At 38.1% G+C, this 27,777-nt stretch overlaps 1 protein-coding gene across 9 annotated transcripts in view; it reads left to right on the top strand.

Moving 5' to 3' along the window:
* The window catches only part of LOC150085310 (calmodulin-binding transcription activator 2-like), a 736,406-nt gene that overhangs the window by 677,390 nt on the left and 31,239 nt on the right, over positions 1-27,777 (top strand). For 8 of the 9 annotated variants that reach the window (XM_090373990.1, XM_090373984.1, XM_090373982.1 and 5 more), the window contains 3 exons: positions 1,238-1,553; positions 2,127-2,308; positions 16,576-16,721. In XM_090373990.1, coding sequence (XP_090230116.1) covers positions 1,238-1,553; positions 2,127-2,308; positions 16,576-16,721 — 644 coding nt within the window. The remainder of the gene's footprint in view (positions 1-1,237; positions 1,554-2,126; positions 2,309-16,575; positions 16,722-27,777) is intronic. The other variant, XM_090373988.1, reaches the window with a different exon arrangement.

Raw genomic sequence — 27,777 nt, 5'->3', positions numbered from 1 at the left:
AGATCTTTCCTGCCACTGAAGTCAAACTTACTGATGTATATGGGAAAAATTACTGAAGCAGAGAAAAGGTAAGGCCCGAGGAGTGGATGATCTATATCCTGTTATACAAAAAAAGGCTGCATTGTGAGTGCATCATCCCTCTGTGCAATATTAATGAGTCATCATTAGACTCCAAGATAATCCCCTGGACTGGAGAAGCATTGTTTCCTAAATCCACAAAAATAAATTAATAAATTTTATGTTTATACTCCAGGCCAGAGGAATTCACATGATTGAGAGAGAATAGAAGAAACAGCATCGTGCAGGCTTGAACCACAGTCACTCAAAGTGTGTATGACCTAGTTATGTAGAATAGCTGTATTAAAGTGGCTGTGATTGCCAGAAAATGTAATATTTCTGGTTTCAAAAACAGTACAGGGCTCAAATTCATGAGGAAAATTTACTCATGCATGATGCAGATTTATAAGACTTTTTTCAAGAGTCGTTACTGAATAAAATGTGGATTCATTATTGGGCTTGAACAAAACAGGATGCTATTCCGTGGAACCACCGTGGGTCACCACCTCCCAAAAAATTCAAGACCCAACTCTGAAGTGGAAGATAACAGCTTTTGGGAAGGAATTCTTTTGGACTATATATCACATAAGAAAACTAGAGATGCTTATGCTACTGTTCTCAAAAATTTAAGAGGGACCATAATGGAAAGAAAAGGAAATTAACATGAGATGGCCACTTCTTCACAACAGTGCTCCTGTACATGTCCCATTAAGTGATTGCTGGAGAGACTATGGATTTCAGGAGTTAACACACACATACACACACACAGTCTAGATCTCATCTAGACTGTAGAGTGGATGATTTAACTCCTTTTCCAGTGATTTAACTACTCTAGTCTAGTTTGTAGGATGGGTGACTATTTCCTCTTCAGGAATCTGAATTGGGTATTGATTTTCAAATGATGATCTCAAGGAAGCTGTAAATGGCTTTTTTAGAGCCCAGAACAAAGGCTTTTTTCAGGTATTCCCTCTTTTCCCTCAAAATGAGGGAAATGTGATGAACTCAATGGGATATAGAGAGAAAAAAAAATAGGCTACGTTATTTCTTTATTACTGGAGTAGATAACTTTCTGGGTGCCCTTTGTATATTTAGAATTTAGAACAATAATCATATTTACTTATCGTTTATTTATACAGTATCATATGGTAATTAAATGATATATTGTGAATTTGTTTCTTAGATAACAGATATTCAAGCCATCCGGATGACTTTACAAATTGCAATTTCATTTCTACGAATACAGAAGCTGAGAATCGTGTCCTCACTCTAGCTGAACAGATAATTGCTGCAATGCCTGACCGAATAAAGGCTACGTCTTGTCAAGAATCAGACCAAACAGATGAACTTGGAAGCCTAGTATCATCTACACTTAATCAAAATGACATTTCATCACTTTCACATGGTAATCCTGACTTGGAGATGTGTCCTGTTGAAGATCCTCCACCACCCTTTCTCAATGATGAATTTAACTTTGAATTCAGTGACCATACATACAGGTTAGATATTATTTCAGCATGTAATTTTATTGGAAACTTTTTCTTATTATATTTTATCATGAATGTACAAGAAACCAATTTAAGAAAGAGAAACAAAAACTATTTCCGTATATTATGCATTTTCTATCCTAGACTGCAAGACTTTACACTGAAATGAAATTTTCATTCCTTGTCAGGGGAAACTCAGTCAAGGATGGACTCTTTGTGCAAACTTTAATCTGTTTTTAATGAAAATAAGGCAGTGGATTTTTTATCATGCTGAATTTTTGTTATTAAGCTTAGTTTTAATATGGTCTGAGTTTGAATACTTTTTAGTTATTAGTCACTGAACATTAGTTTCAATGGCTAAGGTTGATTTTTTTTTTCTTAATAGGTTTGTAATCATAAGATGCATTTCAAATTCACCATTTGATAACATTTTGATTTAAATAATAAAAAAAATTACCTGCAGTGACATTATATAAATATAATTGACCAACTTTCTTTGACCAATATTTGCCTGCCTACTAATGATTAAAAGTGATATGATGATTGTTGTACATTTATTTCATTATGAAATTTGTTTCATTCTAGGTACTGTGAAGTAGGTACTCCTAATTCTTCTCTTAGCCCAGCATCATCTTCTTGTCTCCATAGCCCAAGAAGCTTTACACTTGATTCTCCCAGCCCCACTCCAACAACTGCAGATTTTTCTGAGTTTTTACAGGCTTCAGGCAAAATTATGGAAAAGGATTTCTCCAATTTGACACTCTCTGGTAAATATAATCAAATCAAAGCTCTTAAAATTTTGATTATAAATAAATTGATTGTAGTACAGACTGAAACTCAGAACATATATTATTCCATCTCTATGTAGCTACAACCCAAAGCAACACATTTCTTCTATCTTTTGTGGCACTCTTTATGCCATTTTTTTAAGTCTCACATTGCTCTTGAAACTGCTTCTATCACAGAAATTACCTTTCCATTGCCAAAAAAAAAAAAAAAAAAAAGCTTTCCCCACAAAAATGATTTCAGCTATGGAAAGAGGAAGTCAGAAGAATAAGGTGGGTGTGGCAAAATATGAAGTTCTAACTTCTGGACAAAATTAATGGTTGTGACAAAAGTGGGGGCTGGTGCATTGTTATGAAGCAACAGAATGCCTTTGCTGAACATTCCATGTCACTTTTCCTTAATTGTCGCATGCAATTGCTTGAGTAAGTTGCTGTAGCAATGTGCATTGATGGTGGGACCCTTCTCCAGGTAATCTGTGAGAATAATGCCCATCTCATTGCAGAAAACTGACAGCATTACCTTCTCTGCAGCTGGTTACACTCTGCCCTGTTTGGGAGTTCATGATAATAGACGTTTCAATTGTTTTGGGTCAAAGTGATGTATCCATGATTGATCCACAATCACTAATCAGGAAAAAAACAAGTCAGGATCACTGTCACATGTGCAATCAATTCAGCAGAGCAGGCCTGCCTTTTTTTCTTTCTGAAGACATGAGCAAGCAAGGAATCCATCATGCTAAGACCTTATTCAGATTCAAATCATTATGAATTATGCTCTCCACTGGGCCCCATGTGCCAAGCAATTTATTAGTGACTAAGCAATTCCCAGCGATTTATAGTGTTCTGAAAAATATACCAGTTTCTTTAATTTTCATCGTTAAATTCCTTTTATTTTTGTGAAACAGCTCTTTGTATTACAATCAGTAAGTGAAGACACAGAAAGGAAACTCATCTTTCTTATTTTTTCTCTTATTCTCACTTTTACTAATCTAACTTACACAGCCGCTTGGTCACTAAGTGGCACTGCTCTTGCCTCCACGTAGCAGAGCTGGTAACTTGGGAGAGGAAAGTAACACTCCCAGGGCCAAAAGAGCAAACATGAGTAGTAAAATAACTACTAGTACTACAGAGCTTCAAGAGAAAGCCCTATTAAGTAGTGATACAGAAAACACAAAATCAAAGAGACAGAAGACAGATATGGACCCACCAAAAATACCAACATATACTGTCATACATGCGACAGGAGATCAGACATTAGTATGTATGTCTCTGTTCATTATGCAGAAAATATTAGAGGGTCTAGTAGGATCTCCCAAGTCAGTTCAACGCCTGAGATCCGGAGATATACTAGTGGAAACAGAAAATCCCAAACACTCCCAGAAGTTGCTATCAACAACAATTTTTGGAAGAATGTCAGTAGTTGTAACACCACACAACATACTGAATTCTTCCAGAGGGGTGATCTCAGAGTGGGACCTCTTAAATATGTCTGAGGAAGAGCTCACAGAAGAATTAAGAAGCCATGGAGTAACAGGAATGAAGAGAATTAATATCCAAAGGGATGGAAATATAATTCCAACAAGAACCCTTATCATAACCTTTAATACCCCAAAACCTCCAACAACAGTCAAAGCAGGATATCTGAACTGCCAAGTACAACAATACGTACCAAATCCATCGTGTTGTTACAAATGTCAGAAATTTGGACATTCGCAAATGGCATGCAGAAACTCGGCAACCTGTGCAAAATGTGATTCTAAAGAACACGAGACTACTACAATTTGCTCTGCCACCATCTTGAAATGTACAAACTGTAAAGGGGAACATCCAGGCTACTCAAAACCCGTGCAAAAAATGGAAACAAGAGAAACTAATTCAAAAATACAAAACAGAACACACAACACAAAGTACCAAGAAGAATAATACAGCCATGGCCTACAAACAAGCCAACATATGCACAAGCAGTAATCCAATATAAAACCGAAATTTCCATGCTGCCAAAAGAATCACTTACTGGATTGAAGGCACAAAAACAGGAGAAAACAGTGAATATCCCAATTTCTATTCACACAGAACAGATATCCACAAATCAGCATCACAACGAAAACCGACCTAAACTTACAAACACCAAAGCAACTGAACAGGTGGAAATAGAAAACATAAACACATCCGAAGAGCCAGTGCTAGAAATTTTCACAGAAGAAGATATGCACATGGACCGGCCAAACTAATCTAAAAAAGATAAGACAAAGCATAAGAATGCTCCATTTCGGAAGCAACCTGAAAGCCCTAGGAAAACCAAATAATGGATCAGTTCATCCAATGGAATTGTAGAGGACTACAAGCCAATTACAACGATGTCCAGTATCTAATAACACAACGTATGACAATATGCTTTTGTCTACAAGAGACATACCTTAAACAACAAGACACCCTTTCAGTAAAAAATTATAGAATATATAGGAAAGACAGAATAAGACAAAAGTCAACACATGGAGGAGTAGCGATCTTGGTCCATAACCACATCCCAACTGAACACATTCCTTTAAACAAATTGGAGCAGAATGGTATTAAGGGTAAGTTGCTACAATGGATAAAAGGATGGTTGAGTGGGAGAAGACAGAAGGTGGTAATGAATGGGTGCTGCTCTTCGTGGACTAATGTTATTAGTGGAGTCCCACAGGGTTCGGTGTTCGGTCCACTGTCATTTTGTATATTTATCAATGATATGGATGAAGGTATATCAGGCTTAGTGTCGAAGTTTGCAGATAATACAAAGGTTGGCAGGGTTGTTAATGACAGTAATGGCAGTGTGCGCTACTGCAACAGGATCTAGAAAATTTGGACAGATGGGCTAAGAAGTGGCAACTGAAGTTTAACCTTGACAAATGCAAAGTACTGCATATGGGTAGAAGTAACCCCAGAGAAACATACCAACTGTGTGGTACTGCACTTAAGGTGATAGAAAATGAAAAAGACCTGGGAGTAATTGTGCAGTCAGATATGAAGTTTTCTGAGCAATGCAGACAGGCTGCCAGGGCAGGTCATGGGGTTTTGTCAATGATATATAAGAATTTTGCTAGCAGGGAAAAGGAGGTGATTGTCCCTCTGTATAAGGCAATGGTCAGGCCACACCTTGAGTACTGTGTACAGGTCTGGAGGCCTCATTTTAGGAAGGATGTAGATTTGCTTGAGCATGTACAGAGAAGGGCAACAAGATTGGTGAGGGGAATGAAGGGATCCTCTTACCAAGAGAGGCTTAAGTTCTGCAAATTGCAGTGGCTGGAGACTAGGCACCTGTGCGGTGATCTCATTGAGGTGTATAAGGCCTTGAATGGGTTGAGTACGTTGAATTCTGATGGGATCCTTCCACTTGTTCAGATTACGAACCTAAGGGGGCATAAATTCAAATTAAGAAAAGATAGATGTGCGGAAATTTGCCTTTAGCCAGCGGGTGGTTAATTGCTGGAACAAACCTCCATCTGTCATTGTGGAAGTTGATAGGTTAAATAAATTTAGGGAGGAACTGGACAGGCATTTTGGAGGGAATGGTGTGATATATTTTTTTTTTTTTTGGCTGATTCTGCATAAGCTCATACACTTGCTTTCTTGCATCACATGCCACTACTACTACTACTACAGCAATATATAAGCGATAGCAGTAAGAATAACACTGAGATTTAGGGTAACCATCTGTTCAGTGCATCTTCTACCAAGACCAGATATACTATTTGAAGAAACAGACCAACTAATCTTCCAACTACCATCACCTTTCTGTATAATGGGAGACACGAATGGGCATAGTCATCTGTGGGGAAACACTGACATCAATAGACGCGGACGAATAATAGAAAGAATAATAGACCATCATAACCTTTCTCTACTAAATAATGGCAAACATACGTACTTTCACTTTCCTAATCGTACAACCTCAGCAGTACATCTAACTATATGCACACCTTCCCTTCTACCGGAATTAGTGGCAAGTAACAGAAAACCTGTACAGCAGTGACCACTACCCAGTAATCACCATACTGACCAGAAACCCTCCTTGCCATCCCAACAGACCACCCCGTTGGAAAATAGAAAAAGGAAAATGGGAAAAATTTAGAGAACTGACAATATTTAATCCACAAATCATCCAAGAAACATCGGTTGATGAAGCTCTGAAGCACGTCACAGATACCTTAATACAAGCAGCCGAACAAACAATACCCACAACTTAAGCTCGTTTTCCGTTGCACCTAAAATCCTGGTGGAACAAAGATTGCATGAAAACAAGAAGACAACAAAACAAAGCTTGGAATAAGTTCTGGAAATATCAGGATAACCTGATAAAATTTAAACAAGCACTTGGTAGATATACACGGAACCAAGCCAGAAAAACTTCCTGGATCCAGTTTACTTCCTCAATAAATAGAACAACAAATACAAAAATAATATGGAATAAAATAGGAAAAATGAATGGGAAGTATAAAAACCAACCATCACTAGTATTACACTTGAATGGAAAAAGCATTACCGAACCATCAGAAATAGCTAATATATTAGGAGAAACGTTTGCTAGAGTATCATCAAAACAATCCCACACTACAGAATTTTTGACCTATAAGGAGAAAACTGAAAAAAAAACAGAATTAATTTTAATACCAAAAGGATTGAACCTTTTAACCAACCAATTACAATACATGAATTATACCAATCAGTATCACAAACAAAACCAAGTGCAGTTGGACCAGACAATATACACTATGATAAGCTTAAACACCTAAAGTAGAATGAGGTAGAAAACCTCCTTCAACTGTACAACTGCATTTTTCTAGAAAACCAATATCCTGAAGTGTGGCATTATACAATAGTATTAACTTTCCAAAAACCCAATAAAGATCAGAAGGACCCAAATAACTGTCGACCGATAGCCCTCACTAGCTGCTTAAACAAAGTGCTAGAGAAGATAATCAACAAAAGATTAGTCTGGTATTTTGAGACAACTAACTGGTTCACCAGTATGCAGTGTTGGTTTATACATAATCGATCCACATTAGATCACCTTGTATGAATAGAAGCAGATATAAGAGATGCATTTATAACCTCAAAGCATATGGTTGCTGTATTTTTTGATATAGAAAAGGCCTATGACACAGCATGGAGACACAGAATATTACAAGACATCCACGATGCAGGACTCAGAGGACATTTACCACTATTCATCCAAAATTTCATGAAAAATAGAACATTTCAAATTAGAATACAAAAGAAAATGTCAAAATCATATAAACAAGGAGTTCCCCAAGGGTCAGTCCTGAGTGCCATACTATTCTCCATAAAAATAAATAGCATCACAAAACAACTACCACCCACAGTGTCATATGCACTATATGTAGATGACTTCAGTATTTCGTATCAAGCACAGAACATGGGAACAACAGAAAGACAACTACAATGCGCAATTAACAACATCAGTCATTGGGCCCAGAAAAACGGGTTTAGAATATCAAAACAAAAAACAGTCCGCATGCATTTCTGTAGAAAACAAAAGTTGCACCCTGAAACTGAACTAACATTGCAAGGTAACATAATACCAGTTAAACAAAGTGTAAAATTTCTTGGCTTCATTCTAGACAAGTTGACCTTTGTAAAACATATAAAACAACTACAAATAAAATATATGAAACAACTTAATATTTTTAAAGTCTTAACAACAGCATCTTGGGGGGGCAGACCGTTATACCCTGCTCAACCTGTACAAAGCACTAGTAAGGTCAAAAATAGATTATGGAGCACCGGTTTATATATCGGAAAAAACGAGCGCCCTCAAATGGTTAGATCCGATTCACCATAGTGCTTTACGAATAGCAACTGGAGCTTTCCGCACATTCCCTACATACAGTCTCTATATGGAAGCTAATGAATTACCACTGTTTCTGAGGAGACAACAGTTGGCACCGCTGTATGCTTACAGGATAGGACCCATAAGAGAACATCCAACTTGGACAACTTTATTCTCACCAAAATGGGAAAACATATATAGGAACTGCAAAAGAGCAAACCGGCCTCTAGGCATAAGACTACAGGAGCTAGTGATAACACATGATCTCAAAATAGATAATGTTGCAAACCTAGAAGGACATATAATTCCACCATAGATAAACCATCCCACAGCTTATGAACTCTTCACACAAAACTGGAATAAAAATACTTTACCAGACAGCAACTTTCAACAACTGCATGCAGCACGTAGAATGCAATATCCCAATCACATACCAATATATAAAGATGGATCAAAATCAGAGAACCATGTGTAGGAGCATCAGCAGTCCCAGACGTTACACTGTCACACCAACTCCCATAAGAATGCAGTGTCTACGCTGTGGAATTAGTAGCAGTTCAGATAGCCCTGGAGCATTTCAGAACCACCTACCACTTGAGAACAGTAATATACTCTGATTCATTAAGTGTAATCGAAGCCATACAAAACACAAGCAATATAACCCATCCAGTACTCTGGCAAATTAAACAGTTACTAATGCCGACCGGGCTAGCCGAGTGGGTAAAGTACCTGCCCGGCAACCCAAGGTCGCGGGTTCGATTCCCGCCTCGGGCTTGGATCAAAGTACTGCAAAAACCTTGGCTGGTGCAATATGGCCATAGAAGCCGACGCGCCAACAACTACCAAATCAAAAAAAAAAAAAAAAAAAACAGCTACTAACAGGCTTCACAAATAAAAAAACAAGAGATACTTTTCTGTTGGATACCAGGACACAGAGGGATAAAAGGAAATGAAGAAGCGGTCAGAATTGCAAAATCAACCACTAACCTTCAAGAACAATATTTCGCAGTTCCACATAAGGACTACAAGCCAATCATTAAAAATCGCTGTCTAACCCAATGGCAAGAACTCTGGCAAAAACAAACATGGAATAAATTATATTAAATAAAACCAAAAGTTGAGCACTGGAAAACGAGCATAACAAAATCAAGGAGAGAATAAATTGTTCTGACTAGATTGCAGATAGGACATACGCATTTCACAAATGGTTATCTATTACATGCAGAAGAACCCCAAGATGCCAAGTATGCAATACTATCCAACGTATGAAAACGATCGACAAATTTTTTCATCATTAAATAAAGGAAACCAAAACATCACCTTTAAAGATCTTTTAGTGACAAGGAACACGTATCAGATATTTTTAGATTCATACAAACAATCAACGTATACCATCTGCTGTAAATAATATTATGATACCACAGAAATATTTAACCTTGTTACATTCGAACAAGATTTATATACAGAGAACATATTATAACATATCTAGGAAATAAACTCATACACCGACCATTGAACAAAAAACTGTACACAGTGTGTCACGCTGTGTACAGCTTCCTAGGCGGAGGCTGTGCACAGCTGTGTCTCAGGTCAAAGACAGTGGAGTTATTTATAGAATAGAATGCCCGGATTGTGCGGAGTGTTTTATGTGGGGGAAACAAAACGACGGCTTAGGGATCGCCTGGGGGAACATTTAAATGCCATAAGAACCGCTGATTACAGTAAGTCTGCCGTGGCCGAGCATTTCTGGGAGAAGCAGCATCAAATCTCCCTGGAGGACGCTATTATTTTGGATCATGCACACGGATACTGGAAGCGTAAATGGCTCGAGGGTTTACGGATTGGTTCATCCAGTAAGAATACCATGAATAGAGATAGAGGCATGCATATTCATCCTATTTTTGAAACAATTCTATTAAATTCGGATGAACGATTTTCTTTGCCACGTACCCGAGACATTTCCGCTTCCGGTTCTGACCACGTGCCGATTGAACCACGTGGAGAAATACCATGTGTGGAAGTACCGTGAACCTGCTATTTAAGGAGATGTTGCAGAAAGTTATATTACTGTTGAAGAAGAGAGCTGATGCTCTCGAAAGCTCCAGGTTTTTAGCGCTTTTAAATTTATATTTTAGCTTATTTTATTGTAAACAATCTTTTATTACAGTTTTTAGTATTCCGTAATGTACAGTCATTAGTTTATAGTAAATAATTTGTTTTATATTATATTTTTATACTATTTGTAAAAATTTTAGTCACAGTAAATTTTGTTCAATGGTCGGTGTATGAGTTTATTTCCTAGATATGAGTTTTCCCGACCTCAGAGGCCTCTTTCAGGATATTATAACAAATGAACTGGCGCACAATGATATCCGTTGTCAGCGTGCCAATAAACACCAAAACAAACAAACAGCTCTCCACTGATCCATAGCTTATCCCAATTTCAGCAACTAGCTGACCAAACTGCATGATGCCTCAGACTAGAATGGCAATCACATTAGCATCAGTGTTACAGTTTAACAGTAGCCACAGGCAGAAGTGAAGGTGATTCTTGCACAACTTCTATTAGAATAAGTAGTGACCTGGAGCGAGGGGTGTTGGGAGTTTCAGGGACGGATGGCAGCCATCGTGAAATAGGTGGGTATATGGGATATGTTAGGGTGAATAGGAATAGGAGCATGTATGCTTGCATGTATACCAATGCTAGAAGTATAGTAAATAAATTTGATGAATTTGAAGTGTTGGTCAAGACATCAAAGGTGGATATTGTTGGGATAGCAGAGACATGGTGTCACCCAGATATAAGGAATGCAGAACTAGAATTTGGGGAGTACAACGTGTACAGAAAGGATAGACAGGATAGAAAGGGAGGAGGTGTTATGCTGTTAATTAAGAAAAACATAAAATCAAAAGAAGTGCACCCAGTTGATATAGATGAACAGTGAGTCAGTTTGGTGTGACATAAGCACCACGAAAGCAAAAATAAAGTAGGAGTGTGTTATGGGCCTAATGACTCGAATGAGTACAATGAACAATTGTACAGAGAAATAGAGTGGGCTAGTAAATCAGAATGCCCTTATAATGGGGGATTTTAACTTCCCAGATATTGACTGGAACTTGTGGGTTGGTCACTCACACACTAGTCAGACTTTTGTGGATTTATTGGATGATTGTTTTCTGCAGCAGCATGTTCGAGAGGCAACCAGAGAGAGAAATACCCTTGATCTGGTTATCAGCAGTGATCATTTGTGTATTAAGAATTTGCAGATAAAGGAACCACTAGGTGGCAGTGATCACAGTGTACTGATGTGGGATTTACTTAAAGATTTAATTACCATCAGGGGTAAAGGAAAGGGTTTTTGCTTCCTTAAAGGTGAGTACAGTGGTCTCAGAAAGTTTAAATTCTGTACAGTGGGATCAACTGACGATGTTACCAACAGTAAATTCTAAGTGGGAAGCATTCAAGGAATTAATCATGGATGCTATTAAAAGTTTCATACCTATTAAGAAATATTGTTCAAGGTTTAGGCCTAAATGGTTATCTAATGAACTAATGAGATTCGTAACAGAGAAAAAAAATGCATGGGATGCATATAAATTATCAAGCAACTCAGAAGCCTATGGCAGATATAAGCTAGTCTGTAATCAGGTCACAAAGGAGGTTAGGCAGGCGAAGGCAGATTACGAGAAATCCTTGGCAAAAGATGCTAAGAAAAACAGCAAGGATTTCTTTACTTATATAAACTCTAAAAGGAAGGGGATGAATCTGATTGGTCCACTTGACATCAATGGTTCGACTGTTGATGATCCTGCTCAGATAGCAAACAAACTGAATGAGTATTTTGTATCTACATTCACACATGAGGAATTATAAAGGTTTGAAAATGGCAGAAGGTTATCAAATTGTAGCAAGATACGTAATGATTTTGTAATAACTGAGAGCAAAGTGGAGGAGAAATTGTTGAAGTTAAACATAAGAAAAGCATCTGGGGTGGATGGGATCTATCCAGTTATATTAAAGGAGGCAGCAAAGCAACTAAGCAAACCCTTAGCCATAATTATGAGAGCATCCTTGGACTCGGGAGTTTCCCACGGACTGGAGATGTGCAAATGTATCCCCAATTCACAAAGGCGGGATCGAAGGGTGACGAGTAATTACAGACCAGTTAGTTTAACTTCTGTTCCGGGTAAAATAATGGAGTCACTGGTTAAAGATGCATTGCAGGATCATCTAGACAAGACTGCAGCAATAATTCAGACACAGCATGGGTTTGTTAAGGGAAAGTTTTGTCTGACCAATTTGATTGGATTCTATGATGCAGTCACAAAAGAACTGGATGCAGGGAATAACTTTGATATTATATACTTGGATCTTAGAAAGGCTTTTGATACTGTTGCACATGGAAGACTGCTACACAAATTGGAGCAGTGTGACATTGGAGGCAAATTGCTGCAATGGATAAAGGGGTGGTCGAGGGGGAGAAGACAGAGAGTGGTAATCAATGGACACTGCTCATCGTGGACTAATGTTATTAGTGGAGTCCCTCAGGGCTCAGTGTTGGGTCCATTATTGTTTTCTGTATTTATAAATAATATTGATGATGGTATATCAAGCTTAATGTCCAAGTTTTCAGATGATACAAAGGTTGGCAGGGTTGTCAAGGACACTACTGACACTATGCTGCTGCAACAGGATCTGGAAAGGTAGAGCAGATGGGCTGAGAGGTGGCAAATAAAGTTTAACATTGACAAATGTAAAGTACTACACATGGGAAACAGCAACCCCAGAGCAACGTATCAACTCTGTGGTACTACACTGACAGTTGTTGTTGTTGTTGTTTTGGTTTTTAGGAGCATTAGCAACTAAGGCCATATTGCTCCAGGATATGCGGTGGTCATTCCTTAACCTTTCCGCATCCTCCGTATTTGGTGGTGATGGGCTCGAACCCCGGTCTAATCAAGAAGCGTGTGCTACGCACTGCTGCTCTTTCCCACCTGGCTACGGAGGCACCACACTGACAGTGGTAGAGAATGAAAGGGACTTGGGGGTAGTTGTGCAGGCAGATATGAAGTTCTCTGAGCAGTGCACAGTGCAGACGGGCTGCAAGAGTAGCTCATGGAGTATTGTCAATGATATACAGGAATTTTTCCAGCAGGGATAAGGAGGTGATTATTCCCTTGTATAAGGCAATGGTCAGGCCACACTTAGAGTACTGTGTACAGGTCTGGAGGCCTCATTTCAAGAAGGATGTAGAGCTGCTGGAACGAGTACAGAGAAGGGCAACAAGATTAGTGAATGGAACAAAGGGGTGCTCTTACGAAGAAAGGCTTAAGTTTTGCAAATTACAGTGTCTGGAGACTAGGCACCAGCGAGGTGATCTGATAGAGGAGTATAAAACCTTGAATGGTTTGAGCATGCTCAATGCTGATGGGATTCTTCCTCTAGCTCAGAATAATCACCTGAAAGGGCATAAATTCAAATTGAGGAAAAACAGATGTAGGATAGACGTGCGGATATTTGCCTTTAGCCAGCGGGTGGTTGGTTGGTGGAACAGACTTCCATCCCTTGTCGTGGAGATTGATAGCCTAAATAAGTTTAAGGCTCAGCTGGACAGGTATTTTGAACGAACAGAGGAGTGAAGTGGAAGTGGGTATTTTTTTTTTTTTTTTTGGCTGATGCTGCATAAGCTTGCTTTCTTGCATCAAATGCCTCTACTAATGCTAATGCTGACAAATTTGATAGGATATTATGATGTGGTTACAAAGGAACTGGATGCAAAAAATAATTTTGATATCATATATTTGGATTTCAGGAAAGCTTTTGACACTGTTGCGCATGGAAGACTATTGTACAAATTGGAGCAGAATGGTATTAAGGGTAAGTTGCTACAATGGATAAAAGGATGGTTAAGTGGGAGAAGACAGAGGGTGGTAATCAATGGGTGCTGCTCTTCGTGGACTAATGTTATTAGTGGAGTCCTACAGGGTTCGGTGTTGGGTCCACTGTTGTTTTGTATATTTGTCAATGATATTGATGAAGGTATATCAGGCTTAATGTTGAAGTTTGCAGATGATACAAAGGTTGGCAGGGTTGTTAATGACAGTAATGGCAGTGCGCTACTGCAACAGGATCTAGAAAATTTGGGCAGATGGGCTAAGAAGTGGCAACTGAAGTTTAACCTTGACAAATGCAAAGTACTGCATATGGGTAGAAGTAACCAGAGAAACGTACCAACTGTGTGGTACTACACTTAAGGTGGTATAAGGTGGTAGAAAATGAAAAAGACCTTGGAATAATTGTGCAGTCAGATATGAAGTTTTCTGAGCAATGCAGACAGGCTGCCAGGGCAGGTCATGGAGTTTTGTTAATGATATATAGGAATTTTGCTAGCAGGGAAAAGAAGGTGATTGTCCCTTTGTATAAGACAATGGTCAGGCCACTCCTTGACTAATGCGTACAGGTTAGGAGGCCTCATTTTAGGAAGGATGTAGATTTGCTTGAGCATGTACAGAGAAGGGCAACAAGATTTGTGAGGGGAATGAAGGGATCCTCTTACCAAGAGAGGCTTAAGTTCCGAAGAGGCTGGAGACTAGGCACCTGCGCGGTGATCTGATTGAGGTGTATAAGGCCTTGAATGGGTTCAGCACGCTGAATTCTGATGGGATCCTTCCACTTGTTCAGATTATGAACCTAAGGGGGCATAAATTCAAATTAATAAAGGACAGATGTAGAATAGATGTGCGGAAATTTGCCTTTAGCCAGCGGGTGGTTAATTGCTGGAACAAACTTCCATCTGTCATTGTGGAAGTTAATAGGTTGAATAAATTTAAGGAGGAACTGGACAGGCATTTGGAGGGGATGGTGTGATTTTTTTTTTTTTTTTTTTTGGCTGATGCTGCATATGCTCATACACTTGCTTTGCTTTCTTGCATCACATGCCACTACTACTAAAAAATTTTATTTTGTTTCTCAGAGCAAACTAAACTAGAATTACAATTAATAAGCTTTCGGCTGGGAGGCAGCCTTCTTCAGATTCTCTGAGAAACAAAATAAAATTTTCGTAATGAATCCAGAGCACGTAGGCCTTTTTTACTACTACTACTACCACCACCAAATGTAGTCAGTTAAAAATAGCTGAACCACAATGCAAAAATAGATAAAATCCTATGTTAACAATGAAAAAAAAATTTGTAGCTAAAGGGAATTTAAACAATTGGTGTATATTCTCAGAAAAACAATGGTGGGGTACATGCCCCTACCCTGAATCTGCCACTTTGTGTATCTGATGGTAAAAAGTCTTAAAACAGTGGATACCTCCAACATGTATGTTCATTGTGCAGGCATAATCCCATAACTGTAGGTTGTTTTGCAAGAGCACAGTGAGAATGTGAGTACACATGATCTTAGATATTGAATTAAAAAAATGAGTAGGCTTTTTCATAGAGTCGTTATTTTGATTGACAAAACTACTATGTATTTATAATTCATTTTTTCGTGTTGAATACTCTCATTATGCAGTTTGCTGGTCTAGTTCATGTAGGTATGTTATTTTAAATTTATACTTCGCAGTGAGAGGTGAATGTAGTGTGGGATGGAGGTAGGGATTATGGAAATGAAAATATAAAAATTGAAAAATAGAAGTGGGGAGACAGCATGGAATAAGATGAAAAATAAAAATTCAAAAAGAGAATGAAATTAAAAGATTGTGGAGTTGGGATGAGGGATAAATAATCAAAGTGATGAGCATTATAATGGAATACAGTAGTCTTTATAAGAAAAATTATAGTAAAATAGAAAATTAAAGAAAAATTTCTATTAAGAAAAAATTTTTCTAAGAAACATTTTCTTAATAGAAATCACTTTTTTTGTTACTTTATATTTTTGTGTGAATATATATGAAAATTCTTAAAGATATTAAAATTCTTCTCACATAACAGTGCTTGCTGTGTTTAGAAAAAAAAAAAAGAATTTTGGAATAAAAAAAAACTTTAACCACTTTTGAAATACTCACTGTAGAAATAAGGGAGAAAGCTGGTTACAAGTGGATACTTGGTATAATGAAATGGAATGCTTGTCTACAAATCAAAATGGAATGCTTGTCTACAAATCTTAGTTTATAGTTGAGGGCAAATAAATCATCTTTTGATAGATTGAAATTCTCTTCGTTTTCTCTGTTATATTTTCTCAATTGCATGAAATGTATTTCACTGAGTGCAATCGCTTTGACACAGTTATTATTATTATTATTATGAACCTGTTTTATAGATTTTATAGATTCCATTGTAGTTGTATAGTTACATTTATAAATATAAACTTATTTTAGCATAATCAATTAGTATACTTACTAATACATGCAGGATAGTATACACTTATTTGTTGTATGCTATCATGCATATGTTAATTTTATCTTATCTATAGATAAAGAACAACGAGAACTGTACGAAGCTGCAAAAATTATTCAGAAAGCATACAGATCATATAAGGGTCGGAAACGGCAGGAGGAACAGGAAAAGGAAAAGGCTGCTGCTATTTTAATCCAAAGCTACTATCGCAGATATAAACAGGTATTTATGTATGCATGCATGCACATATGCTTATCAATTAATAATAATAAAAAATTAGAATTGTTATAGTTCCTACTTTTCTCAATAGCATATTTAAATCTCTGTTCATCAGCCTGCTATGATCTTATGCAAATTTTGGCAACTGACTTGTTTTTATTTTCATATGTTTAAATTAAATGATTTAAAACTGCACAAATATATTTAGAATGCCATATTTTGTGTGTAGGATTGATGTTAAAAACACAATAAACATGTAGAAAAATAAATTTTTAACAAGAGAAAAGCCATTCCTGCTCGTGTCTCTAAGGGGACTCCACATGACTGGTCCACACTGAAGAAATTAAGTCCATTTGTAACTACCCTCTGTCTCCATTGATTCAACCAACCTTTGATTCACCTAAGATCTTGTCTATAATCACAAGTTGTTCCATTTGTGGGGGACCATGCCAAATGCTCTACTACAGTCAACATATATATTGTTGAAGGTGTGTTTCTTCTATCCAGCTGTTTGGTAATGACATTCTCAGGCAAGGGTTGCATAGATTTTTCATCACTTCCATGCAAACCAACCATAAAATACACATGATTTACCAACACTGTATGCTGATGGCCTTAGTTGTCATGGTGCTTATTCTGAAGAAACTCAAATTCATTCTTGTAGTGAGTTTAGGATTTTTCACTGCACAAGAAATGAAGATAAAAAAAGGCTCTTGGAATCTGTCATGCAAGATATAGAAGATAAACAAAAATGATTAAGAGTATATAAATAAAAGCCATTGAGAAAACATCCATTTACTGTCAGACTCTGTATTTGGTGATGGTGGTAGTTGTTGTTTTGGCGGTTTATACTGCCATAGGAGCAACTAAAACCAAATTGAATCTATTATTCCAGTTACATAGATTAATTCTTTAACTCAGTATATGACATATGTTAGAAATGTATCATTGAATCTGCTTCTAGTAATTAAATCAATTAGCCAAATTAGTTTGTATTCCCTAGAAGATGGCTGAATTCTTGTGTCAAGCAGCTTGATCTGTATTTAGCAAATCCCATGAGATGCTTGGAAACTATGGTTCTTTTACAGTTAAATATTCAATTTAAAAAAATAAAAGGGTAAGGAGAAGATGTTAAAAATTGTTCAAGTGGAAATAGCAACTCAAATATGAATTAAATTCAAACTTAACAGCTTCCAGTTTTTTGTTTTTTTTTTATGAAAACCCCAAACACAAGAGGTATTAGAACCTATAGTACTTAGTACCATGCTTGGGTTGCAGGTTGAGAAGCAAAAGAAGATATTTGTTGATGTTAGACTTGAACTTCTGTAGACTGTAATTTTCAGGAAATACGTATGAAGGAAGGTTGTTCCAGAAGTTCCGGTCAACCCTTCCCTATCTCTTCCATCATGCAGTATGATTGAAGACTTTTGAGGTTATGATGAACATCGTGGCGAGATCCAATATTCCTTACATTTCGAGGGTACAGCTCTAAAACGGTGTTCGCAGGCCGGCCGCTAGTTAGTACACCGGACCGTACCTGTTGGTAACTCTCTAGGAGGCTTCCGGATCAGCTAGTGTGTAATCTTGCTACCTCGACTCTGCCAGATAGTGACTGGAGGGAGTGCGAGTAGTGTGTATGCGGGGAGCATTGTTGAGGCCACGTTATGTCAAGAATCTGGGTATATTCTTACCACATGTACGCCATATCCAAAAATTTCATTACTTCATACAGCATGTCCCACCCACTTTTTCTTACTATTGAATACACCATTAATTACCAAACTAATAGAGCAACCTTATCTGCGAAAAGATCTAAACCTCCCAAGGACTTCCTAATTCATTTCACAAATATACGTGGTCTCAATTCTAATCTCAACTATGTCCATTTCCACCTGCAGTCTGCCAAACCCCATGTACTTCGCTGTATGATTCCTTTCGCCTCAAAGGTGGTACTTGTGCATATGTCCGTTCTGATATTCCCTGTCAGAGACTTGGCAATTTGGAATCTCCTCTCTTTGATCTTCTCTGGCTTCAAATCTTTCTACCTCATTGTGTCAAATTCATCTGTTGTCTCTACCGTTCTCCCAACTCTACTAATCACTTGGAGCTCTTTGACTTCCTCTCTTTGCAACTTGACTTTCTCCAGTCCAGCTTTCCTAACAGTGAGGTAATTTTCCTTGGTGATTTTAACGTTCACAACTCCAGCTGGCTTCCGTTTTCTAGTCACACCGACCCAGCAGGTCGAGATGCTGAGGCTTTTGCAATTACTAATGACCTAGCACAGATTGTTCATTTACCTACAAGAATACCAGACAATCCTAATCATTCAGCCAATACGCTTGATCTTTTTCTCACAAACAACCCTTCTAGGTACACGGTCAAAGTGAGAGGTCCTTTAGGCACTTCAGATCACAACTTGGTGATTGTCTCTTCTCCAATGGAACCTTTATCTCATGGCTATTCCCAACCTCGTGTTGTTTGGCATTACAAGAATGCAAAATGGGGTGAGCTGCGAGACTTCTTTTCTTCTTTTCCTTGGTCGGATTACTCTTTCAAAACTTCTGATGTCAACGTTTGCTCAGATCGTGTCAGTGAAATTATTCTTGCAGGAATGGAATCCTTTATCCCACACTCCACTTTAAAATCTCATCCTTTATCTAAGCCTTGGTTTTCCAATAAATGTACTAAGGCTGTCCAAGAGAAGAATGTTGCATATCGTAATTGGCTTGTTTCTAATTCTTCAGTTTCATTTTCTGCCTACACCAAAGCTCGCAACAATTGTAAAGCAGTTATTAATCAGTCCAAACTAGAGTTTGAACAGGCTAAGAGTAGAAAACTTGCTTCTTGCCCTAATGGTAGCCGAGCATTCTGGTCTCTTGCCAAAGCTATTGGCCGCAACTGTTGCCCATCTCTGCTCCCACCTCTGTCCAAACCAGGTGGTTCTGTTATCACTTCAGCCAAGGATAAAGCTGACCTGCTAGCATCCCATTTTTCTTCGAGCTCATGTATTAATGATCTTGGTAAAACACCTCCCACCATTCCCAACACACTCCATTCAATGCCTCCTGTGGTCTTCCGTCAAAAGGATATCAGAAGGATTTTGATGAATCTTGATGCTAAGAAAGCTCCAGGTCCTGATGGTATTTCTCCACTTGTTCTCAAAACCTGTGCTCCTGAACTTACTCCTATTCTTTGCCGCCTTTTTTCACTTTCTTATTCCAAAGGTGTTTTTCCTTCTGATTGAAAATTTGCTCATATCCAGCCAGTTCCTAAAAAGTGTGACAAATCCCTCCCATCCAATTATCGTCCCATTGCAATTACTTCTACTTTTTCTAAAGTAATGGAGAAATCAATTAACTGCCAACTCTTAAACCACCTAGAAACCTTCCGTCTGATCAACGATCACCAGTATGGATTCCATCAGTGTCGATCCACTGGTGATATTCTGGCTTATGTTACCCATTTATGGACTAATTCAATGGAAAGGTTCAGTGAAACACAAGTAGTTGCTCTTGACATCTCAAAGGCTTTTGATCGTGTTTGGCATAAAGGTCTTCTAAACAAGCTTCCATCTTATGGTTTGCCAACTGTTTTTAGTAATTGGTTATCCAGTTTTCTCTCTGATCCCTCACTGAGGGTGATGGTAGATGGCTCTCTGTCTTCTAACTTCTCCACTAATGCCGGTGTCCCCCAAGGTTCAGTTCTTTCCCCCACTCTTTTCCTCTTGTATATCAATGACCTTCTTCCATTGATTGGAAATCCTATCCATAGTTTTGCCGATGATAGCACATTGCATTCAACTTTCCATTTTGAGAAACCTTGTCCTGCTCAATCAGCTTCAACTTCTCGAAACTCTGCTACCAATTCCTTAAATGCCGATCTTCAGGTAATTCTCCAGTGGGGCAAAGACAACTTAGTTAATTTGAACCCTTCTAAAACTCAGTCTTGTCTTATATCTCACAAAAAGGATTCTTCTGCTCCTATGCTTATCTTTAGTGACACTCCGATTTCTAGGCAAAAGGATATATCTCTTTTGGGGATTACCCTGACTTCTAATCTCTCTTGGCACAAGCACATTACAAATATTGCTTCCTCTGCATCTAAAAAACTTGGTTTTCTCTTTCGCTCTCGGCGTTACTTTTCTTCCAAACAGCTGCTCACTCTGTATAAATCACAAATCCGCCCTGACATGGAATATTGTTCCCACATCTGGGGTGGTGCCCCCAAAACCTCTCTCAGGCTTCTTGATTCCATTCAGAAGAGGGCAGTTAGGTTAATTAATGATTCATCTCTAACAGAGTCTCTCCACTCGCTGTCTCATAGACGCACTGTTTCTGCTGCATGCCTCTTCTACAGATACTTCCATGGGCACTGTTCTTCTGAATTGGCTTCTATAATTCCCGCTCTCTCTTTCAAAACAGTCTGAACACGTGCTGCCACCAGCCAACATCCATTTACTGTCCAACTTCAAACCCACAGAACCAACTTTTCATCTTCCTCATTTATTCATTCAACTGCCGTTTTCTGGAACAACCTTCGTTCATACGTATTTCCTGAAAATTACAATCTACAGAAGTTCAAGTCCACAGTCAACAAATATCTTCTTTCGTCTTCTCAACCTCCAACCCAAGCACGGTACTAAGTACTATAGGTTCTAATACCTCTCATGTTTGGGGTTCACATAAAAAAAGAAAAAAAAAAAAAAAAGAAAATGGCAGTTGAATGAATAAACGAGGTTGGTTCTGTGAGTTTGAAATGGGACAGTAAATGGATGTTGGCTGCATGTCTTTGGACTGTTTTGAAAGAGAGAGAGAGGGAATTATAGAAGCCAAATCAGAAGGACAGTGCCCATGGAAGTATCTGTAGAAAAGGCATGCAGCAGAAAGAGTACATCTATGAGACAGTGAGTGGAGAGACTCTGTTAGAAATGTCATTAATTAACCTAACTGCCCTCTTCTGAATGGAATCTAGAAGCCTGAGAGAGGTTTTGGGGGCACTGCCCCAGATGTGGGAACAATATTCTATTGTAAAGTGGATCTGTGATTTGTAGAGTTGAACAGCTGTTTGAAAGAAAAGTAATGCCGAGAGCGAAAGAGAAAACCAAGTTTTTTAGAAGCAGAGGAAGCAATATTTGTAATGTGCTTGTGCCAAGAGAGATTAGAAATCAGGGTAATCCCAAAAAGAGATATATCATCTTGCCTAGAAATCGGAGTGTCACCAAAGATAAGCATTAGGAGCAGAAGAATCCTTTTTACGAGATATAAGACAAGACTGTCTTTTAGAAGGATTGAAATCAACTAAGTTGACTTTGAACCCACTGTAGAATTACCTGGAGATCGGCATTTTTTCCAGTTTCCATTCCATTTTCCAGTCTGAGCAAGGTTTCTCAGACTGGAAAATGGAATGCAATGTGCTATCATTGGCAAAACTATGGATAGGATTTCCAGTCAATGGAAGAAGGTCATTAATAAAAAAAGGGGAAAAGAGTGGGGGAAAGAACTGAACCTTGGGGGACACCAGCATTAGTGGAGAAGTTAGAAGACAGAGAGCCATCTACCATCATCCTCAGTGAGCAATCAGAGAGAAAACTGAATAACCATTAACAAAAAATAGTTGGCAAGCCATAAGATGGAAGCTTGTTTAAAAGACCTTTATGACAAACACGATCGAAAGAATTTCAGATGTCAAGAGCACCTGCTTGTGTTTCACCGAACTTTTCCATTGAATTTGTCCATAAATGGGTAACATAAGCCAGAATATCACCAGTGGATCGACACTAATGGAATCCATACTGGAGATCGTTGATCAGATGGAAGGTTTCTAGATGGTTTGAGTTGGCTGTTGATTGATTTCTCCATTACTTTAGATAGAGTAGAAGTAATTGCAATGGGACAATAATGGGATGGTACGGATTTGTCACCCTTTTTAGGAACTGGCTGGATATGAGCAAATTTCCAAGCAAAAGGAAAAACACCTTTGGAATAAGAAAATGAAAAAAGGCTGCAAAGAACGGGAGTAAGTTCAGGAGCACAGGTTTTGAGAACAAATGGAGAAATACCATCAGGACCTGGAGATTTCTGAGTATCAAGTTTCATCAAAATCCTTCTGACATCCTTTTGACAGAAGACCATAGGAGGCATTGAATGGAGCATGTTGGGAATGGTGGGAGGTATTTTACCAAGATCATTAATACATGAGTTGGAAGAAAAATGGGATGCTAGCAGGCATTATCCTTGACTGAAGTGACAACACAACCATCTGGTTTTGACAGAGGTGAGAGCAGAGATAGGCAAAAGTTGTAGCCTTGGCAAGAGACCAGAATGCATGGCTACCATTACGGCAAGAAGCAAGTTTTCTACTCTTAGCCTGTTCATAATCTAGTTTGGACTGATTAATAACTGCTTTACAATTGTTGCGAGCTCTGGTGTAGAAAGAAAATGAAATTGAAGAATTTAAAGCAAGCCAATTACGATATGCAACATTCTTTTCTTTAACAGCCTTAGCACATTTATTGGAAAACCAAGGTTTAGATAAAGGACGAGATTTTAAAGTGGAGTGTGGGATAAAGGATTCCATTCCTGCAAGAATAATTTTAATGACACGATCTGAGCAAACGTTGACATCAGAAGTTTTGAAAGAGTAATCCGACCAAGAAAAAGAAATCTTGAGTGGTCATCCCATTTTGAATTCTTGTAATACCAAACAACATGAGGTTTGGAATAGCCATGAGATAAAGGCTCCATTGGAGAAAAGACAGTCACCAAGTTGTGATCTGAGGTGCCTAAAGGACCACTCACTTCGACTATGTACTTAGAAGTGTTGTTTGTAAGAAAAAGTTCAAACGTGTATGGTTACGATTGTCAGTATTCTGGTAGATAAATGAACAATCTGTGCCAGGTCATTAGTAATTGCAAAAGCCTCAGCATCTCGACCTGCTTAGTCTGTGTGAGTAGAAAATGGAAGCCAGCTGGAGTTGTGAGCATTAAAATCACCAAGGAAAATTATCTCACTATTAGGAAAGTTGGACTGGAGAAAGTTGAGTGCAAAGAGAGTTATGTTATGTTGGTTTTTTTTTAGGAGCATTAGCAACTAGGGCCATATTGCTCCGGGGTATGCGGTGGTCATTCCCTGACCTTTCCGCATCCTCCGTATTTGGTGGTGACGGGCTCGAACCCCGGTCTAATCAAGAAGCGTGTGCTACGCACTGCTGCTCCTTCCCACCTGGCTACGGAGGCGCCGTGCAAAGAGAGGAAGTCAAAGAGCTCCAAGTGATTAGTGGAGTTGGGAGAATGGTAAAGACAACAGATGAATTTGACAGAATGAGGTAGAGAGATTTTAAGTCAGAGAAGATCGAAAAGAGGAGATTTCAAATTACCTGTCTCTGACAGGGAATATCGGAATGGACATATGCACAAGTACCACCTTTGAGGCGAAAAGAATCACATAACGAATAATTTGGGCAACTGAGATGAGCAGCAGTTGAATCAACCAGTAACTGAGATTCTGTCAGAAAAAGTACATGGGGGTTTGGCAGACTGCAAGTGGAAATGGACATCCTTGAGATTAGAACTGAGACCACGTATATTTGTGAAATGAACTAGGAAGTTGTAGGCGTTACCTTTTACCTTATTGCATTGACTTGCCAATTGTAATCCTGGTTGGCTCGTCAATTGTAAGGGTATTGTTTTATGCTTTGCCTCGCCAATTGTAAGCATAAATTCTTTGGTTTTTATTATTAACCATATACCCTTGGCTACTAAGCTAAACCCTACTTTAATTTTATTTATGGAAACTATCAAGTTATCCTTGGGCCTCTGACTGCTTCTACAAGACTTCAGGTTTAATTGAATTTTTAGCTAGGAATTGAGTGAGGCAATTGACAAACACACTTAAAAGGTTTAACATGTTTAATTATAGAAATTGACTTAAAGGTTTACAAAATTAATCAACAAAACTCTTCATATTACAAAACATTCCTCACTGGGATAAACCAAAACAATAAGTTCATTCAGCATATCTTGTTACTAAATTGAAACAATAGTTCCTTTAAAATATCCAATTTGTTTATCCAGTTATTCCTTAGGCTAGTTCAAAATATCACAGTTAGGATTTCAGAATGCGTTTCTTCCCCTTTTTGGATTATTCTCTTGACTAGAAATAATAATACGAAAAAGTACTTACAATTATTTTCACTTCTCCGACTTTTTGGACCAGTTCCTTTATCTTCTAGCATTTTCTTTAACGGTTTTCACATCAGATCAAATTCACTTTGAATTGGCATATATTATTAACTGCCCACTTATTTTAACTTTATTAACAATTGAAACTACTAGTTGCATAACCGTAACTAATTAGAATTCCCAACCACGACTTTCCTTGATTACTAACTTACTCGCTGCTTCCAAACTTGTTAAATCCAAACGACTCATGCCCTTACACCAGTAAATCCTCTCGTCTGTAATCCGACAATATTCTCGCTGTTTCCCGACTATTACTCTCACGGAACTCCTTCCCTTACGGAACAACTCCTTTCTCTACAGCTCCTCCCTCTATCACTACTACCTCTACAACTCCTCCCTCTATAACTCCAACCAGTATAACTTCTCCCTCTATAACTAACTTAACGCTACTAAACCAGTCCTTATATATCCCATTTTTACCCATGATTCCCTGAATTTTTGACCTGATCTCCCCTAGGTAAGTCAAACGTTCCCTGCAAATTTTTTTTTATAATTTTTTTTCAAAACATTTAAGCTTAAGCTTACAAAGTGTTTGGGAGGTTTAGATGTTTTCGCAGATAAGCTTACTCTATTAGTTTGACAATTCATGGTGTATTCAATAGTAAGAAAAAGTGGTGGGGACATGCTGTATGAAGTAATGAAATATTTGTATATATGGCATACACATGGTAATAATATACCCAGATCCTTGGCATAACATGCCAAGGATTATATCGTGCTCGATAATGCCTCCTGCATACACACTACTTGGACTCCCTCTAGTCACTATCTGGCAGAGTAGAGGTAGCAAGATTATATACTAGCTGATCTAGAAGCCTCCTAGAGAGTTTCCAATAGGTTCGGTCCAGTGTACTAACCAGTGGCTGGCCTTCAAACGCTGTTTTAGAGCTGTACCCTCGAAATGTAAGGAAGATCATACTGTCATCAGTCATACTGCATGATGGAAGAGATGGGGAAGGGGTTGACTGGAACTTGGCTCTGGATACTAAACATGGGTTCCACCACTTCAAGCCTCCAATAAGCAAAGTGGTGATATTGCACTGGTTGATGAGAGTCATCTACCACCTAATTACTCAGGTGAGAGAAAAATAATTTGCATATTCATGTGGAATATTGCATGTGCATGGAGAAACAGAAAAAGGAAGTGGAAGGTAGCATAGCAATGTCATGGATCTTTGTGGGAAGAGTGATGACAAAATAACAAATATACCAAGATGAATAGAAAGGAGAAAGAAATTTTCAGCTCAGTTGCAATATGATTGACATTTGCTTTAGAATGAAATACGCAGTGAAATCATTAAGCAGGAAGATTATTTTGTCCAAAATAATATTGATCTGCACACTGCTTCAACTTCTTAAAAAGAAAGGTTTGTCGTGATGGCTTGTGGCACAAAAAGTTGCAACATGCATTTTTAATTTTTGAAACTTATTACACATGCTTTACCAACACTATGAGCGGGGAGGGGGTTAAAAAGATTTGTATTCACCCGGAAGTAGTTGTGATAGAAGGTTGAAATAAACAGTGTATTACACTTTTTCAACTTAGTCACCAGACAAAATGACCCATTTTTCTCACAATACACTTCCACAGGCCACATTTGTAGAAGTCCTCTGACTGTCCTTCAAACCACGACTGCAGCAGAAATTACCTCATCAGCAGTATCATATTTTCCATGAAGAAAGGACTTGGGGGCAGGAAAGTGGAAGAAATCTGAGGATACAAGGTCGGGAGAATAAGGAGAATGCAATAATATTTCAAACCCACAGTTGTGGGCACACTTCACTGCAGCATGCGAAGAATGTGAAGGAGCATTATCATGGAGCAGGTACACACCTTTTTGACAGCTTTCCCTGCCTTTCTTTCTTTTATAGCAGCACATTACTTTATGAGGAGGTTGGAATAATACTTCACCTTCACGGTATAGCCCTTTCGAAAGTAATCTCTGTATTTGGTGATGGTGGTAGTTGTTGTTTTGGGGGTTTATACTGGCATAGGAGCAACTAAAACCAAATTGAAACAGAGAAAGGAAGTGGAAGGTAGCATATTTTTATAGTATTATGCAATGATGTTACAGCAGTTTCTGGGTATGCTGGATTTCTTCATCATGTACAGAGGTTCTTCTATATTTGAATTATTAATACCAATGTGTAACAACACTAACATTGGCAATCTTATCCATAAACCATGACCGTTTCTTCGTGGATTGTTTTAGGTGTTTTCCCTTGCAGAAAGAGAAACCAAATCACTGATCTGTGTTTCACTTTATCTATTGTGACACATCACTTCATTCAGCACTGCAAAGAATAATTTTTTTTGAATCCCTCCCTTCCACATATACTGATGCCTTATAGAATTTACAAAGTGTAATAAACATCTATTTTTGCACTTGACTCATCCATATGGAAGGCACAACAACACACAGTGTGTCTACTTTGTAGTTTCAAAAATCCTTACCTATAACTGTTATATATTAGTTAATATAATTGTTAGGTAATATATGGGGAATTGATGAAAAATTTGGGATACTCATATGTCATATGTATCACAAATTTTATTTAAGTCATTGTGGAATGATTTAAACTTTTTGCCTAATTTTTGAATATCATAAGTAATCACATCATAAGTAAAATGTTGAGCTCTACAATGGGAGATTAGAAAAGGTTATGGATGATTCTCTCTCTCTCAGGTTTGGGATAACATTGTGTGATGAGATATCACCAGCTAAGAGTTATTTATAAGAAAGCTCTGCTAGACTTTTGCAGTAAAAAGATAATTGAAATAAGCACCAGTTATCGTGATCATTGGTTATTAGAATCAG

This window comes from Mastigoproctus giganteus, chromosome 5 (assembly GCF_048544385.1).
Source record: "Mastigoproctus giganteus isolate SK-2022 chromosome 5, ASM4854438v1, whole genome shotgun sequence".
Lineage (NCBI taxonomy): Eukaryota > Metazoa > Arthropoda > Arachnida > Uropygi > Thelyphonidae > Mastigoproctus > Mastigoproctus giganteus.
Note: the sequence above shows the minus strand (reverse complement) of the source record. Positions and strands in the feature narration are given on the sequence as shown.